Source organism: Vicugna pacos, chromosome 15 (genome assembly GCF_048564905.1).
Source record: "Vicugna pacos chromosome 15, VicPac4, whole genome shotgun sequence".
In the NCBI taxonomy this organism is placed as follows: domain Eukaryota; kingdom Metazoa; phylum Chordata; class Mammalia; order Artiodactyla; family Camelidae; genus Vicugna; species Vicugna pacos.
In genome coordinates, this window is record NC_133001.1 from 54601494 (window position 1) to 54619749 (window position 18256).

Here is an 18256-nt window from a genome sequence, read left to right on the forward strand (position 1 = left end):
CTCACTTCTGGCTGCTAATGGGGCAAAGTGTTCACTAAAATCCTGAGGTCTCCTAGCGGATCTGAAGAAAGGCGAAGTAAATGTGAAAGGGCTTCACTGTACCCAAGCACTAAGACCTACCTAGTGGTGGTGTCTAGAACCCTGGGTGAGGGGGATCAATGGGACCCCAGCTAAACCAGTGCCCAGATGTGCCCAGGGCAGGGGCACTTGGGCTAGATCGTGGCTGAGAGGATGGCCCAGCCAACCACCCTCATTCCTTCTTTGTTCCCATCTTTTATCATCAAAGCTCTGCTGTTCCCCGTGGAACAAAGCAGCGGTCGTCTGGATTACTGGAGAGCCCCTAATACCTGAATGAGCAGTCACCTCGCCCTGCCTTCTCTCCTGAACTTCCTACCCCAACTCCCAGTGCTCTGGGAACCCACCCACCCCCCTCCACCTCAGCAGAGCAGCTCTCTCCCTGCTCACCACGGAAGTCGGAGGAACAACCTTGCAGCCTTCTCAAAGGAAGATGGTCACCGATCCCACACCCTGGTCAGCATGTATGTCAGGAGACGGGCATTCTAGCTCCCAGACGCAACTGCTAGACCATCGCTCCGCTGCCCGCACTCAAAACCTTCCTCTGTCGCCACTCTATTGCCGTCCTCCAACCTGGTCATCCCCCTACGGTCACTGCCAAGTTGCTCTGGAAGGTAGTTTATCCTTCTGAACAAGGACCCCGCCTCTGTGCTCTCCTCCCCTGCCCAGCCTGTGAGCTCCTTCCCGCTGGCATCTTGTTCACCGCTGTATCCCCGGAGCCTGGCAAATAAGAGCCACGCCTTAATCAACACTAAGTCAGTGCCTCTCGTCCCTTCACCCGCCTCCACGCCCTGGACCCCTTTCAGCCCACTCCCCTCTGGAGTGGAACCCCCTCAGAGTTCCCACATTCTTCCCAGAACCTTCCAGTCTTTCCCTGCTGACTCTCCCTCTGGACTGATGTAGAGGAAAGCCTTCTCCACTACACTCTGAACATGCCTTCCAGAAGCGGGGCTGGCTCTCCCCGCTCCTTTCTCCTCCAGCCCCGCCCCCGTGCTCTCCCTCTGGGACTCAGGAGAGATCACTGGTGGGGAGCCCTGCACCCCTCCGTACTGAGAATACCGCAGCCATCACCCTCCTTCAGGCTTCCTCGACTGCTGTCCCCTCCCCTTTGACATGTCCCCATCGTGCCCTGTTTAAAATGAAAACTTCCTCAACCCCCTCCTGCTCTCATCCCACATTTGAGAATATACAGCGTCTTTCGTCTTTTTTAGCCACTGCACTGGCTTCTCACACCAATGACTGTCCAGTGGCCCCATCCCAGAGACGTGTAAAGCCTTAACCTTCCACTCCCTTTGACTCACTCGTCTCTCCCTCTTCCAGCCTCGACTGATTTCCCCACGGGCCTCTCTGCCTCCACCCATTAAATGTTCGGCTCAGTGAGATGCGCCTATGGTACGTTCCCTGTAAATGACTCTCCCTAGGTGAACCCATCCACGCACCTCAGTCACCACTGATGGTTTCCTATTACCTGTTCTGCCCCAAGACCTCTCCCAAGATCCAGACTATTGCCCAGCTGCCTGGCCAGCTTCCCCAGTCTCGTGGCCCAACCACTCACCTGGGGCCCGTTTCCATTCTCTTGGGTGATTTAAGCTTCACCCTGAGAACGAACTAGCACTTCCTCAACTGAGGGCTGGTCCACTTCTCTCTGATTTTATTCAGTCCACAAACATTGAGCACCCACTCTGAGTCCGGGCTGGGGGACAGAGGCAGAGGCGAGTCAGCCCCAGCCCTCCCCTCCCTCCCCACCGCTTCAGCTCTCAGTGTAAGTGCTAACTGGGGGCAAAGACTGATGGGGGGCGGTGGTCAGAGGAACCGAGACACAGGCGAACTTCACCTGTCTGCTCTAATCAGCGTGCTGGGTTAACATCTATTTTCTTAGATTATGTTCTCTCCATAGGATGGAATATGGAAAAACCATTAAAAAAAAAAAGGATCAGGTAGCTCTATGCGTACTGATGAGGCTATAATGCAAAGCAGATGAAAAAAGCAAGTTGCAGAACAGTAAGTATAAATGATCCCACTTGGGGGATGAGAAGAGTAGAAACAATTAACCAGGATTACCTATGGGCAATGGGACTGCAAGGAACTCTTACTTTCCCTAGTATATATTTCTGTACTTGAATTTTTTTTATCTTACTGTGTTCATGTATTACAACTCTATTTAAGAAAAATAAAAATATGGTTTTTAAAAATGTCATATATTGATAATTCTTTTCAAAACTATTTCTGCCTATACTTTTAAGGGAAATACTCAGTTTTATCAAGCTTAAAAAAGATACTAAGGACATCCATCTTGACCTGTCTCTTGAGCAAAATGGACAACCGTAAGGATGGGCAGGCTGTGCAGCATGGGGCCTGAGGACCACTGATTTTTCAGGTGGGCAGGGACAGTCGGGCCCTCCTATACTGTCAATGGCTAGAACATTCCAAGTTATCTTGAGTGCGTCTTTCAGCCTAATGCCATGATTCTTGCCATTAGACGTGTCTGGCGAGGGGGGTGATGAGAAGTGCTGGTCAGACCTGGTCTGTGTTTAGACAAAACCACATTGGCAGCCATGTGAAGGACAGAAACAGAGGACCAGGTAAGAGCCTTTGGCAACAGCCACGCAGGTGAGACAGGAGAGGGGGAAGAGAGAGAACAAAGGCAGGATGGCAGGCCCGCCAGGGATGGAGGGTAGCAGGGGGAGGGAGGAGGATCTGAGGATGAGAGAGCAGAGGCCCCCACGCAGGCCCTGAGTTTTGGGGAAGGGCGTGAGGGCACAGGCAGAAGCAGGGAGGAAGGAGGGAGGGGCCAGGAGGGAGAGGAGCCAGTATCTGGGTGAAGCCTCTGCAAGGAGAAGGAATGGCAGAGGGAGGCCAGGAAGCCCTGGCGGGAAAGCGAGAGCAGGGGAGTTGACCGGGGAGGTGGTGGGAGGGGAACTGAGTCAGGGGTGCTGGGGAAGGGGCCAGCGAGACCACCCCAGAGGGGCCGAGGGTGGAGGAGCCTGGAGCCTGAGGGCGGGAGCAGGCCAAGCAGGAGGAGGGGGCAGCCAGGACCCCCCAGGACATGTTCAGGACACAGGACATGTTCAAACACAGTAGAAAGCAGGCTTCAAAAAATATTTCCTGTTTGATTCCATTTTTGTAGAAATTTAGTAAAAAGTATGCATTATCTATAAATTCAAAAACACAAATCTGAAAGATGCTAGTAACTCCAGCCCGCTAGCAGTATTTCCTCTTGGTGTTAAAGTTACAGGTGATTTTTATTCATCCTTTTTGCTTATCTATTGTTTCTAAGTTTCCCACAGCAAATTTTTGTTAAAAAAAAAAAGGTAAAACAAGTTGTGTTGTGGGTTGGGTTGGGTTTGGGTTTAGTTTTGTGCTGTCATGAGGGCTGGGCGTCAAAGGTCCAGGACAGAGACAGTGCTGGTGTTTCTTCCAAGAGCCACTGGGCCCTAGAAGGCTGCACAGAGCACCGGACAGCAGGGGGCCTCAGGGCTGAGGGAAGGTTAACTTGACTCAGCAAACCCTAAGCCTGTTGCCAAGAGCCAGAAGGAGTGGAGGAAGAGGGCAGGACGGCCAGGGCATGTCCTAGAGGAGGCTGGAGGGGCCAGAAGGGGGAAGGCAGAGCCCAAGTGGCCCCAGGGCTGGCCCCTCCCGACCTCCCCGCTGCAGGACAGCCCAGGACGGACATCTCCTCCACGCACCTGAGCACGGACTCCACAAACACTCTCAACGCCTTGATGTGGATCCAGGCGATAAAGGCTTCACTGAAGTTCACCTTGAGCCATCGGAGCAAGGGGCCCTGCAGAGACAGGAGAGTGGGTGACCCCTCAGGGCCACTCTCCCTGATGCCAGGCCAACAAAGGACATGGGTTTTGACAGAGCTGAGCCTGGAGCTGAGAAGAAATGCCCAGGGGCCAGCAGAAGCAGCCCATCGGTTGGATGAGGCCAGGGCGAGGCCCAGGCCCACGTTCTCGAGGGCGCCTGGTGCCAGGGACGCTCAGTGGGCCAGCCACCCGGCACATGCGAGGGGCCACCACCGACCAGGCTGCGGGGCTGAACAGCCCCTGACCTCAGGGCTTCCAGCAGGCAGCTGGCAGGCTTCTGTCTGACACTGCACTGCCAAGGAGCCCCCCTCCTCGAAGGCTCTGCCCCAGCTCATGGCATCATCCACCAGCTGCCACTTCCAGAGGGTTCCTCACAGCCCCATTTCACGGGGCCATAGCTGCTATCACTGATGCTGGCGTGGCTGGTTGTCCAGGGAAGCTCAGAGTCTCAGAGCAAAGGCTCTGAGCTTCCACCTGATACCCACAACTGCCCAAAAAAGGTCAGGGGTGGGTCCAGCCAGGGCACCCAGAGGAAAAGAGCCGGGCTGCCCGACCGCCACCCCTCAGCCAGGACCTGCCCCATCACCAGCTCCAGCCACCTCCAGCCAGGACAAAGGCACCCACCAATCATTGCTGGGGAAGGAGGAGGGGCAGCTCCAAAGAGGCCCTGCAGATTAGGAGGAAGGCATGATTCTGGGATCCCTGAATTTAAGACCTCAAAGCCATATCAGATAACAGGAAATGCAAGGATTGCTTTTCTCAAAAGACCACTGCGCTTGGCAAGGACATGCGAGCCAGGGAACCCCAGGGCTCCGGGGGGTTGCTTACCTCACCCTCGCCCTCACTCTCTCTCTCTCTGCCGGTCTGCCCCGCCGCAGCCCTATCAGGGTTCCCTAGCGGGGTTACCTTAACCTTGTGGTCCGGGAAGGTGGACGGTCCCTTTTTAAGAGCAACACTGGAAATATGCTAAAGGCACAGAAATGATTTATTAATCTTTCAGCAAACATGCATCACAAACAAACAGAAATCATTCTCACGGCCTCAAAGGCCGTGAAGGCAAGTTCAGGAATGCTGGCCCACCCTTGGGACTGGCGTGCCAGCTGGACTGGAGGTGTGGCCGTGCCGTCCACTCCTGGGGGGTGGGGTGTTCAAGTCCTCGGGCTCCAGATTCCAGAGGCAGGGCCCACAGCCCCTCCCTCAGCCTGGCCTTGGCCAGGAGCTCCCCTACAACAGGAGACCCAGGCTGGGGGGCTTAGGGGAACCAGCTCTGCCTGCCGGGTTGTCTGAGCTCGGCCAAGGCGTCTCCCCAAGTCCAGCCCACAGTAGCCTCCTTGGCAACCAGGGTGCACTTAAGCGTGCAAATGCAGAAAATCAGCCAGGCATGACAAGAGGACATCTCACCCTTTATCATCTTTCTTTGCAAACATACAGGTTCAAAGCACAGAAAAATACCATCCTGTGCTCTCAAAGGGAACTGAAACCTGGGACCTAGCCCATCCCCTCTGGTTTGCAAATAACAAAAAGGACACGGGATGCTGGTCATACCCACCTGCAAAAGGGCTAAAGGGGAAAAGAGATTCTTAAGAAGCCAGGGCAGGGTGGGCAGGTAGAGCACATGCTTAGCAAGTACAAGGTCCTGGGTTCAATCCCCAGGACTTCCACCAAAAAACAAAAAAAATCCCTACATAAAAATAGTCAAAGCTATATGCATGTTGTTAAGAAAATAACATTTCACAAATGTTATTGATATAAATTCATTATTGTTTTCATTAATATTATTAATATGGGCATTTAACTAACTTAAATGAACCAGTGAGTTATTATCTACATTATGGACAAAGTTAAGCTGAACTTTACATTAAGGATTAATGAATCCCCAGTACAAACAAATAAATAAAACCTAATTATCCCCCAAAACAACAACAAAAAAAAACACAAACAAAGGCTGGGATAGGACTGACCCCAGCTGAACTCTGCTCCCTGGCTAGTGGGTGGTCTGTCCCCACCCCACGCCGACAGAGACGGGGCAGGGCTCCCCGGGGCAGCGTGGGGTGCAGAAGTCTACACCACATGATAAAGCATCAGCAGGCAACCTGAGACCAGGGCACAGGCGTCAGGCTCTGGTCTATCTCCTCGATCCCTGGGGGTCTGTGCCAGCGCGGAGGTGGGTGCCAAGGCCTGCCCCGGACACTTGGGAAAGCTGCTACTAGCGAGAGACACCGTGGGGCGCTCAGGCCAGGATGGTAGCAGGTGGGGAGAAGGCTCAGCTAAAGAGAAGGCTGGGACGCCGCTGGGTTATTAGGGTTTTGGGCCATCTGAGCTGAAGGAGGAAGCCCTTTCGACCTCAGCTCTTGTCGGTGAGCCTCCTTCTGACCTGGGGAGTCAGTCTGAGGCCCGGGGTACGGGGCCCCGGCTTAGCCATTTGTCTCAGGAAGACGTGTTAGGCCCCAGAGCGTCAGCCCCAGCCCGACAGATTGTGGACCTAAGTGTGTGTTCCCTCAGTGTGCACAAACACATCCACACACGTAGGCGCGCTGATGCTTGTGGGGAGGAGGGCTGAAATTATGGGCACTTTTATATGGTCAGTTCCAGTTTCCTCAAAGAGCAGGGTAGGTCTGTCCAGTGGGGCTCTGAGGGCCCCACTTCAGGGGCCCCGTGGCTGGTTCTCACTCCTGAGGGGGCAACTTGTCCAGAGACCCTGTGGAAAGGCCACTGACCCAGAAAGGTCAGGCCGGACGTGCAGGACTCCCCAGCCCGATGCTGGAGAAGGCCCGGGGCAAACACTTGTCCTCGTGGGAAGCACTTGCTCTGGATCCAAGCACATAATTGCAGCTTCATGATTACACACCAGCTTTCCTCACCCCTCCCCTCCCCTCCACACTACAGGCTGAACTGGAAGCTTCCCTGAGATCCTTCCCTGGAGAGGCTGGGGCGGGGGGGTCGTCGGGTACCTGGAAACATCCCACCCAGTCACGCCTGCCTGGCTCAGCGAGAGGATGCCACGTCCACAATGTGCCCATTTTAAGGAGTGGCTTTCTCAAGGCTACACTGTTCCAATTTCAAAAATGAACGCTTGTTTTTCTCCCTCTCGAGCCCGGCTGCCCTCACACACAAGAAGGTTCTGAGTGGCTGTGGTCGGAAGTCTCTAGGGTAAGCACTCACTCTTTGCTAAAAGCACAGAGGAGGTAAATATAGGTGCTGGTGACGGAGGACGTCACATCATGCCCGGAAATCACACCGACAGGGACTTTGGGGTGACCGCTGGCTGCACTCTCCCAGGTGGTGGCACCGCGCACTCTGGGCCCAGGTGCTCCTTCCTGGAGCCCTGGCCTTGCTCAGCCTCAGCGGGGCAGGCAGGCTCCTCTCCTAGAGCAAATGCCTGTGTCTCTCAGAGCCTCAGGGTCTCCCCCGCAGGACGGAGCTGAGTCCCTTCCCGGAGGGCAGTGCCAGGACTCCGTGAGCTCGCGCTCATGTGGCAGGTGCTCAGCGCTGCAGCTCACGGGTCCAAGCCACCTCCATGTGACCTGTGCTTGTCAGCCTCCCCCAGACCCTGCTCTGGCAGCCCCAGCAGAACACATGTTCCTGGTGGTGTGCACCTGGGGAGCGGGCCCGAGGGGAGCTGGGCAGTGAGGACTAGGCAGGGCCCTTCTGCTCCAGACCTCGGATGCAGGTGGGAGGGGGCCCACCCAACATCTTGCACAAAAACCCTCCCAGCTGGTATCTTGTACTCACATAGTGTTGCTTCTTATCTGACAGCAACCTGGTCATCTCTTCCTTTTCCCTTTTAATTTCTTTCTCATCATAGTAAAATTCACGGACAGTGAACCTTAAAACAAGCACACGAGAGGCCTTCACTAAGAAGCTCCCACTCAGAGTAGAGACCCCTCCAGTGGAGACAAAACAAACCCGGAGAAGCCCATTGAGGCCAGCTCTTACTTGTTCTCTTTGGCTTTGATTTTGAAATCATCGATCACTTTTCGAAACAGAGTCACTGTGAAGAGGCCATCGTTGTTGTCCTCGGCAATCAGTCTGTTGGAGAGAAGCATTTGTTCAGCGGACTCCCCTGCAGGCCCTGGAGCTGGGCCAGGAGGAGCCTGTCCTCTCCCCCGGGGAGGGAGTCGTTGCAAGAGGCACTGCGTCCCCTCAGTCAGCCCGGTGGCCGGGCGCCGAGGGCAGGAGACCAGGGATGTCCCTCGCTGTTTCCTCGCACCTGTGCCGTGTGGCTTTTGGCTGCCTGCTCCTTGCCATAGTCTCCTGCCTCTTCCACTCACCCTCCAGGCTGAGGTCTCAGGGCCTGCAGGTGATCTAAATGCAGGCCCTCAAGGGGAGGAAAACACTGGAGACCTGTGCAGAGCTGGGGTTGGCTCCTGGTCATGAAATGGCCAAGAGCAAGCTGCTCCCAGGTCTTAGTCACCTCATGTGCGTAGGAGCCTGGCTCTGACGTGCCCTGGCTGTAATGAAGCAGGCAGAGTTCCAGCTGGTGGAAACCATCCCACAATGGGCATTTCACATCCAGGGTCACAGTGTTTAACGGACACGGCCTCCCTGGCACACCTTGATGTAGGACCACTACGGCTGCTGTCCCTAACATGGAGGTCACTGGGGCTGGTGGTCTAAGTGTCTTTGAGTCCTGCTGGCCAGATGACCTGATACTGGGAGCCCTTGGCCCCAGGCAGTTCTCTTGGGCCTGCTGACCGGGTCACCTTCCCTGCTTCTCAGAGCCCACACCCACAGGGGCTGACCCCAGGTTCTAGAAACCTTTCCAGTCATCTCTGCAGACTCTCAGGTGCCCTCAGACAAGGAAGGGCCTGGGGTTCTTGTCTGAGACCCAGGCCACCTACAGAAGTAGCCTCTCCCAGTGACAGTGTGGTGGGCGGGGGGCAGCACTTGGCCATGGAGAGCCGGCCCTGGAGAGGAGTGAACACTCCTGCCAAGCCGGCCAGCCTCCAGGGCCAGCTCCTCTGCCCGCCTGGATGCCCTCCTCCTCCTGCAGGTAGGGTGGCCCCTGGCTTACTCCTCCAGTCTCCCCTTGTGACCTCAGGCTGTGATCGTCCTGTTCCCTGCACCCCTCAGTTTAGCTCCAGATGGCTATCTCCTGTGAGTTTGTGACTCTGGGTAAACCAGCCTTGTAGCAGTTGCCCCAGGCCAGAGGCTTCCGGGCTGGGATGGGAGTGGGCAGGGCTGCCCTCACACTGGGCTCCGTGTGCTGGGAGGCAGATGACAGCACGGCTGCCCAAGATTCGCTGTCAAATCATTTAAAATGACAAGCTATTTCAGACACAGGAAGAAGTATGGAGATTAACGAATACCCATGTCTCCCCCACCCAGCTTAAGACAGAAAACAATTTTTATATATGTGGAATCAAAAAAAAAAAAAGGACACAAATGACCTACTTATTATTTATAACTTAGATGACAGATTTCTTGAATACGTGTAGTACACACGTTCGACTGTCCTCTATGACTGGTTACTGCCTTGTGTTGATTCCTATTTTGTAGTTGGCTTTATTCCTTTGATAACTATGTAAGTTTAAAAAGCTACAGCTCTAAACTGTTAGTAGTAACAATGATCAGTACATAAATGTAAACTAAAAAAATACGTGCAGTATATTGTATGTATGTGTTTACATGCAATATATTGTAAATGTGCAGTCAAATTGTAACAGTTCTACCTAATAAAACTAAAAAATGAAAAAAATCGATGAACTTCATCAAAATAAAAAAACTTAAACAAAAAAAGAAAGAAAGAAAACAATTTTCATACAGTAGAAGCCGCACGTGCCCTCCCCACCCCAAGGTCACTGCTGTGCTGAGTTTGGGGTTTCTCATCTTTAAACACCCCATAGCTCTGTGTCCCTGTCTAGGCCCAAGTAACATACAGTTTACTTTCATCCATTTTTTGATCTTAAATGAATGGCTTTGTGCTCTGTGTCCTCTTCTACAACTTGCTTTCTGCTTAACATCATACAATGAGATTTATCCCTGCTCCTGCAGGCAGCTCTAAATAGTTGGTTTTCCCAGCTGAATGGTATTCACGATTTGAATATGTTTCTCTATCCCTTCTCCTGTCACTTTTCCAGCCCTCTCTGGCCGCTCCTGCCCTGACCCCAGCAGGCCGCACAACTGACACTGTTTTCCTCTCCTGCTTGAGCTCTGTGGCCATCATGGCCAGGCGCTTGCTTGACCCTCAGGTGGGGAAGCATCGACACTAAGCTGGGAATACAGAGTGGAGTGTAGCACAGGCCCCGCACGTGCGGAAGGCAACCTCTGCCTGAAGGTAGTCAGGGAGGGCTTCCTGGAGGAGGGGGCAGGAGAGCGGAGTTCTGAAAGATGGAGGGAGTCCGGCATGTGGCTGGGTGTGGCCATGAAGGAACTCCAGGGATAGGCACAAGTGTGGAGGGCTGAGGGCCCTTGCACCCTCGGGGCATGTTTGGTGGTTGGGTACCAGAGAACCGACACATGTCCCCCAGCCCCAGGCCCTGGGGCCAAGCTGGGATCTCACTTACTTGGTCGACCGAGGAACTACCATGTCAGAGAGGGATTCATAGGTTTTCTGCCATTGTGCGTAGCTTGGTCTGCAAGAGAATAGGACAGGGCAGTGATTTTTGAAGAAAAGGCTGTGAGGTGTCCTGAATGTTTAGGAAGCTGCATCCCCCTCCCCAAGGAACTGAGATGAGCAGGGCTGGGGCCAGAGAGAGCCCCAAACATTCCCTGAGGCTCCACCATTGGGCACTGGGGCTTTCCTCCCACCCCATCCTGGGCCCAGCCTCCCCAAAAGGGCCCAGGTGCCACGAAAGGGCCAATGGTAGGGACTCAGCCAGAGATTCCTGCTGGGAGCTTTCTAACCGTGGCCCTGAGTGGCCTTGGGCAAGTCGACTGACCTCCCTGGCCTCAGGACAAGGAAACAGTACCCGGCCCCCCGCCGCAGGCTTGGTATGAGTGAAGTGAGTGCCAGTCTGTGGCACTGGGCACACAGCAGATGCTCAAGGAATGGCTGCTTCTGTCACTGCTGTCACGGCCACAGGCACTGTCACCTGCTCCTGTTACCACCCACACGGCTGCCACTTAGGGCCCCGGGATCTGGCTGTGGGGGACTCCCCCTTCCTCTCAGTTGGGCAGGACTAGCTTCCTTCTGGGATCCCCCGCCCCAGCTGAGACCCCTAACCACCCACCTTCCTGGCCCACTTACTTGGGGACAATGACCAGAAGTGTGATCAGATACTCGGAATCCAACACAAAGTCTTCTTTGCTCACAATATCGCTCAGTGTCCGAGTAAAGAGGTTTCCCCTGAATCCAAGAGGGACAAAGGAGTGTGACCAGCAGAAAGGCACACGGAAGCAGACAGACCCCCGGCACACCCAGGACACGCAGGTGCTGGGACAGCAGGGGCAGCAGGAAACGGAGGCTCAGGATGCTCCCTGGGGAGGGGCAGGGGCCTTGGGCTAAGCATCCACCTGGCTCTGGGTCTGGGTGGCCAGATGTGCTGTGGCTGGCAGGACCCCAGGTGCTATCACCAGTCACCCGAGCTGAACGCAACACCCAGTCACCTGCGCCGCCCGGGTGTGAACTGCCGGCTGTTGGGAGGGGATTGCTGGTGGAGGACAGCTTAAGTTACTCAAGTGTCAACACAGCGGCCAGCTCTCGGAGCCACCTGGGCTGTCCTGGGCAGACACAGACCCAGAGAGAGCTCCGTTTCACTTTACACGAGGTACAGGCCTGCTGGGGACAGTCACCTGAAGGAGCTTAGTATGTGTCCAGTGGAACCTGGTCTCTTCGAGGTCATGGTATTTTTAGCCCAGGGATCAAGGCTGTTGTATCAACAAATGGGCCAAAATACAGCTACTAAGACGGCCTGTAGCATCAGCACGTGGGCCATGATGCTAACGAACACATCAGTGCCCGCTGCTTCCCGAGGAGAGGGTTCTCAAGCCCTTAGCCAAGGCCGAAGCTTTAGGTCAAAACCACCCTACAGAGGCTCTCCAGTCTGCCCTGGAGCCGCACTCCTCTCCCCCCCGGCGCAGCCACCACTGCGAGGCCCTAAGGATCCCTCTCCAAAGGCACCTGCACTTGTCTTCCTTTCCCGGCGCGTCCTGAACACTATCAGGCCTTATCTGTCTGTGCAAACAAAGCCAACTTTCCATAAACGTTTGCTGAATGAATGAATTGTGAACCCTACAGAAATTATATTTCATTCTGGTTTGCATTTTAAGGGCCTGGCACGAGACCAGAGTATAGTAAGTGCTTAATGAACACTGAACAAAAGAAGGAAAAGACTAACAGAAGAGGGTGGTGAAGACGGTTTCTCCCTCTTCACCCTCCCCGCCTTTACTCAGTGTAGACATTCAATCCATCAATCACTGTTACAACGAATCAGCTCCACCAGTTGACTGCAGAGGTGGGACCAGGTTTGCTCCAGTCCCAAACAATTCTGAGGAAGTCCCGAATGATGCCAGGCGTGATGGCCCCGCAGTCAAACGTCCCCAAGGTCCACTGATTGGAGCCATGACAGATCTATGCCACGGTCGCCCTGAGGGCTCTCTGCCGCTGGTGCCCTCCCCCTCTGCCCACCTCACTCCTCCTTGGTAGGGCCAGGGAGGCAGCAGAACTCAGCTGATGCCCATTTAGTTCTGATACAAAATCAGGCAGCCAACAACGGTGGTTTCTCGTTAGAGAGCATTCCCCCTTTGGTTTTCAATTTTCCACTAATTTACTATTTGCTTTTTTCACAAGAGACAGCTGACCCTGTACCCATCAGAAGAGAAAAACAGAAGTGGGGGGGGGCGTGCAGCTCACAGGGTGAAGCCATCAGAGGGGTGGCCATATGAGGGGACAGCTGGTTCTGAGCTCCCGAGGGCCACTGCCCTTCTCTGGAGTTTTCACAGAACTGCCAACAAAATCAGATCCACTATCGGGGGAGACTGGGAGGATCCCCCCATGCCAACACAGCCCTGCTCAAGAGAGACCTCCAGCCTCCCCAGCAGGAGGCTTCTTCTTACATACCTCCAACAACAGGGTGCTCACTACCTCACAAGATAGTCACTGCTGTCATGACCCTGGGTTTGTGCTCTTCTCCGGTTACCTTCTATCTTGGTGACTAGTTGTGTCTGTGGGCCAGGCAGCTCCTCCCTCCCACATGCAGCCTCTTGCTGCTGGGTGTGGGGAGGGGCCTCTGTAAAGCTTCCACGGAAGGAGTTTGGGAGAACACCTCAGGTGTCCTCAGTAAGGGAGCTGAGTAAGGGAGGTTGAGAAAACGAAGAAGCTTCCAGCATCACACTCCTCTCTGGGCACAGGCAGAGCCCCCTCATCTGCTCCAGGTCCTCCTCCCCCAGCACGCGGCTCCTGAAGAGGCAGGGGTGCCTCTGTGTCTGTCTGTGTGTCTAGCTGGCTCTCTCTCTCAGCACAGACACAGACGCCGGCTCACCCAGTGAGCCAGGACGCTGCCCAGCCAGGCCCGAGGCTGCAAGGAGCGAGGGAACGGGGCTACTCACATAGATTTCTTCTCCAGATTCTCCAGGTTGGTCTTCAGAGTGTTGTAGGCGGCCGTTCGGGACTTCAGATCAGTCTCGATCTGTGCCAGTTGCTATTTAGAAAAGCAAAAGACTTTAAAGAGTGGATGGAACTTTTCAAAACTGCCACACACTGCTCCTGGTGCACTTAAGAGAAAACACTGACCCCTGCCCGTCGGCCAGGTGGCTTACCTTCCTCATTGGTCTGCTCTCCCAGACCTTCCAGCACTCGGCCCCACAGGGAGCCCGTGGCGGGTAGGGAAGACATTAATTTTGTCCCCACTTTGCAGATATGAGGCTCGAGACATAAATGGCTTTTCTAGCATCACTCAGCAAGCAGAATCTTGTCCTAATTTCTAGCCTATATTTTTTGGTCTGGGCCCCCACAGTCTCCACTCCAGACGCCCTCAGGCTTGGCTAGAGGTCAGCTTGGACTGACCCTGTCCTGGCTTCTATGGGGACAAATCACAGTCCAGCCCCAGGCCCAGCTGTGCCCCACGGCAGCCCCCTCCTGTTCTGCGTGGGTGGGAAGGCTCTTTTCTGTTTAGAGGCAGGTCACTGGCCTGACATTAAGGAGATCTTCTGTTCTGGAAGTTTCAGGAACACATCTCAGATCCCCTCTTGAAGTTGGCAGGGAAGTGAGACAAGGAGGGCCCAAGGCCCAGCTCTCCTGCTTTCCGATGCCCGGCCTCAGGACCCCATCTGCCCCGCAGGGGTGATAACGTCCTCCCCGAGGACTCACAACAGTGAACAAAAAATGCCCACCAGGCCCAATTCACGGGAAACCCTCAAAACGCAGCAGCTGCTAAGACGATCACTGCGAATGAGTGTTTTGAGGTCACTGAAACCAGCAGCTCAGCGCCACAGGGAGCCCTTCTGACTTGTCTGGAGCTGTCGGGAATTGAAAACACTAGTTCCTGCCCCTCGGGGCTCACAAGTTAACAGCAGAGCCCATGAAGTGGAATTGGTTCAACAAAGCACAGCACCCACGTCATGGAATACGGTGCCGCCGGGTAGGTTCACACATGCTGCCACCGTGGACGAGGGCCGGTCCCCGCGGCTCCTGGGAGTCTGAGCCCCTCCCCTCTCCTCCCGATTCTCTCCTCGAGCCCACGTTCAGTGGCACCTCACTGGCAGCTTCTTGCACTTGGCTACGGTAGGACTATTTACACCACATCAACAACACAACAATCTCCCATCATGACTGCTGCCGGAACATCTCAGGAATCACTACACGGAAGAGGGAGGCAATCTGTAGGACAAGAGCAATTTTGAGTTGAAATATATATATATATTTATATAGATGGGAGGACCCACTTTGGACTTTAAAATATTGGTAAGCTTTTTTTTAGGGAGAGGTAATCAGGTTTATTTATTTATTTTTAATGGAAGCACTGGGGATTGAACCTCATGCATGCTAAGCACGCCCTCTACCGCTGAGCTATACCTTCCCCCCTAAATATTGGTTACCTTTAGGGAGATTAAAGGGAGCAGGAGTTGCAAGGGTAGGGGTAGGTGATGTCATGGTAGGCCTTTCATGTTTTTAATCTTTCCTTTTTGATATGTTTGATTTTTAAAATAAGATTTATAACTTTTCTTACAATTTTTAGAACCTTTTTATTTTGAAATGATTATAGATTCATGATAAATTACAAAAATGGTGCACAGAGATCCCATGTACCCATTTCCCCCACTGGTAACACCTCACATAGCAACAGTGCCCATGTCAGTTTCCTGGTTATGCTGTACTGTTTACACCTGCAGGTCCTGGGAGATGCCACTCGGCCTCTCAGCCAGCTTCTCCACCTGAAATCAGAGGAAGGTGATACCTGGCCCATAGGGGTGACGTGGGACATAACAGCCCAGTGTGGTTCCAGGCACAGGGGGAGTGCTAGCCAAGTTTTCCTGCCAAAGTCACTCTCTGGGTCCCCAGGACTAGAAGAAGCCGGGTTCTGTCCTCTACAACTGCTCTGCTCCCCAATCAGCCGAAGCCCCGATGTGCCCAGAGCCCTCATCACTGCCTGCATCCCCAGAACAGCCATGCCAGTGAGCACTGTCCCAAGTGGGCGTAGAGCACAGCCCTGCCCACCCTGCCCTGCTCAGCCTCGCCTCACTCGCGCTGGGTGGGGTGTGGCCAGCCCCACAAACTACCGTGTACTTCCAGGTTTGGAGTGGGGGTACACCATGCCCTCCCGGATGCCGCACCTGACACAGGTGCTCTGAGAGCCCCTCCTTGAAGACCCTTCCAGAATCACTGCCTAATTGTCCCAGGAGGGGCTGGGACCTCTGTGATGTAAGGGATGCCCAGTGAGCCACACTCAGATTCCCGAGCTTCCTGGCCCCACCTGCGTCCCCAGAGACACAGGCCGGGCACCAGCCTGCCAGCAGGAGATCTGCAGGACTACACAGGGGTGGGTCCTGGCGGCCCATCTCTGTCATCTGAGCCGCCCAGCCACACCTGAGTGGCTCTGCCGCCCTGAGACAACAGGAAGGCTTTGTTCCTGGTCTGGCTGAGATGTTCTCCCAGCCGCCCAGCCATGGGAGACATCACCTTTTAGGGGCTTCGTGTATTTGGAGGGAGTGAGGGACAGCGGTTACAAACAGCAGCCTAAACCTCTGAATCTTCATCAGCGCTACCCTCAGGGAGACCAGCAGGGGCCAACACACTGGGGGGCACCTGCACTGTCCCCAGAGGGCTCTGCCTCTGTGCTTTTATTTAAGAAACAGGACCGGAGGCCACCACTCACCGAGATGGTGAAATCACGGGGGCAGTGCTCACTGTCCTCCCTGGGGTCAAGGTGACTGGGCAGGGCTGACTTCTCCATCAGCACCTCTCAAAGGGGAGCATAGTGAATGGGCACCAGGATCTGGGGTCAGAACACTGGTGGCTCAGAGCATCCGTCGAGAGGAGTGCCCTATAAGATGCAACCATCCTGCCAAGTAACAGGTCTGGAAGAGGTGTAGGGTGGACAGGTGATCAGCAACCCATTTCAGGGCTGCCCTGAAACCCAAAGGTCTCTGACCTTGCCCGGGATATGGAGGGCCACCTCAGAAACTCACTGGGACCCAATCAGGGCTGGCAAGATGGGGAGGAACCCCACTCAGGGTCACTGGGCAGGGAAAGAACCCACCCAGCCTCCCCCCTGGCCTCCTGGAAAGTCCCTCTTGGCTTTGCTAGAATCTAAACACAGTGTAGATCCCCCCAGATCATCAATGTCCCCTGTCACAGAAGTGTAACTGTCCCCCAGGAGGAGGCCCTTCTCTTACCTTCGCTATGGTGTCCACCACGCTCACCAGCGGCTGCTTCACAGGGTACTTGGCCATGTCCCATTCAAAGCGAGTCACGAAGGATGTTAAGTCAACTGCAAGAACACAGACACACTTCAGCAGACGAGCAGACTGCCCACGTCTCACCCAAGCCGAGCATCACCCCTTAAACCAAGGAAGTAATTAGAGAAACGGAAAGACAGACTCAGGGCTCCCTCCAGGAGAGGAGACTTTCCCCGCAGGAGCAGAGGGTCGAGCCAGCTAGCTGCCCACCAGCCAGGACGGTCGGCAGCCCCTAAACCCCTCGGGAGAGTCCGTCACAGCCCCGGGGACGCTGTAACAGGTGCACTCCTGCGCCCAGACTCTCAAACTGCCGCCCCAGAGACGGGCGTGAGGGAGGTCCTGCTTCCCAGGAGGTGGCTGCAAAGTCAGACATTCCAGGCACCAGGCACATTCTCCTCCTTTTCCAGTTGGTTCGGCCACACCCCCTGCTGGATTATCACTCTGTTTCGAGGTGCCCACCGGCACGCCAGAGAGCCTCAGGCCAACCCCCGAGGACACCACAGCCCATCACGGGCGCCATCTGCTTGGAAGATGAGCCACTTTCCTGTCCCCTGCACCCCAGCCCCAGACAGAGGCCATCGCCACAAACGCCTGCTTTATTTAAAGAAGGCGTTTTCAACATTGGCAAAATACTGGAGTTTGTGACTGTGGTTTTTAATCCCTGCTATGGATGTCAGGTTATATCCTTTATACGGAAGCCTGAAGTGAGTAGAACAAATCAGCATTTTCTCAACAAATTTCCTTTTTCCCCTAACTTTCTCCAAAAACAAACCTAAACCTGTGTCCTCGGGGTGTTTGTGATTCTCTCTAACCGGCCGTGGGTGGAGAAGGGGGCTTGGAGGTCAGACAGCAGCACTGAGGGGCCCCTGAGCACTTTAGTAAGTAAACCTCTTTGCACCTCAGTCTTTTTACCTGAGAAGTGGGGACGCAGAGGAGTGTCTGCACACCCCTTCCTTGAGGGCCTATTCTTCTCAGGTGAGCTCTAGGCACAGTTAAAGGTGCCACCCGGGGGGCTAGCTGCTGGTTACACCCCAGTTTGTGTATGACATGCTAAGGTGGCCCCCAGAATTCCTTGAACCCCAGAAAAATGGGCCTTGCTATTTGGATTCTCCCCTAGGTGATGTGGACGCCGGCCCTTCCCAGTGTATCCTCACGCAGATGAAAAGGACTGATCACTGCTCCCTCAACATTCAGTTGGACAGCAAACCACAGCCCCCTCGACGTCAAGGTGCTCAGTTTCCTGGGGAGACAACTAGTCAAACAGGGCAGCACCATGAGCCAAGTAACACGAGGTAGCAGGAGCTGAGGAAGGACGGGAGAGCCGGCACCGCCTCCTATCCTGGCGGGGCTCAGAGGGCCTCGCTGGGACACCATATTCATGCGGGGGCTGAAGGTGGCCAGTGAAAGAGGGCGCTGGGTGTCAGGCAGGGTGGACCAGTGAACATCACAGCTGGAGCGCAGGGAATCCCTGGGTCAAGCCAATGGACCAGAGAGTGTGGACGGAGGTGGGACAGGATGGCCAGGGCGAGGTTGGG

General features: G+C 54.7%; 1 protein-coding gene across 4 annotated transcripts in view; it reads right to left on the bottom strand.

The window, feature by feature from the left end:
* Positions 1 to 18256, bottom strand: part of ATP6V1C2 (ATPase H+ transporting V1 subunit C2) — a 50105-nt gene that overhangs the window by 1428 nt on the left and 30421 nt on the right. For 2 of the 4 annotated variants that reach the window (XM_072938208.1, XM_072938207.1), the window contains 8 exons: positions 16659 to 16753; positions 13374 to 13465; positions 11074 to 11172; positions 10391 to 10459; positions 7821 to 7913; positions 7617 to 7710; positions 4713 to 4850; positions 3762 to 3859 (listed from right to left, as the gene is read on the bottom strand). In XM_072938208.1, coding sequence (XP_072794309.1) covers positions 3762 to 3859; positions 4713 to 4850; positions 7617 to 7710; positions 7821 to 7913; positions 10391 to 10459; positions 11074 to 11172; positions 13374 to 13465; positions 16659 to 16753 — 778 coding nt within the window. The remainder of the gene's footprint in view (positions 1 to 3761; positions 3860 to 4712; positions 4851 to 7616; positions 7711 to 7820; positions 7914 to 10390; positions 10460 to 11073; positions 11173 to 13373; positions 13466 to 16658; positions 16754 to 18256) is intronic. The other 2 variants (XM_072938210.1, XM_072938209.1) reach the window with 1 other exon arrangement.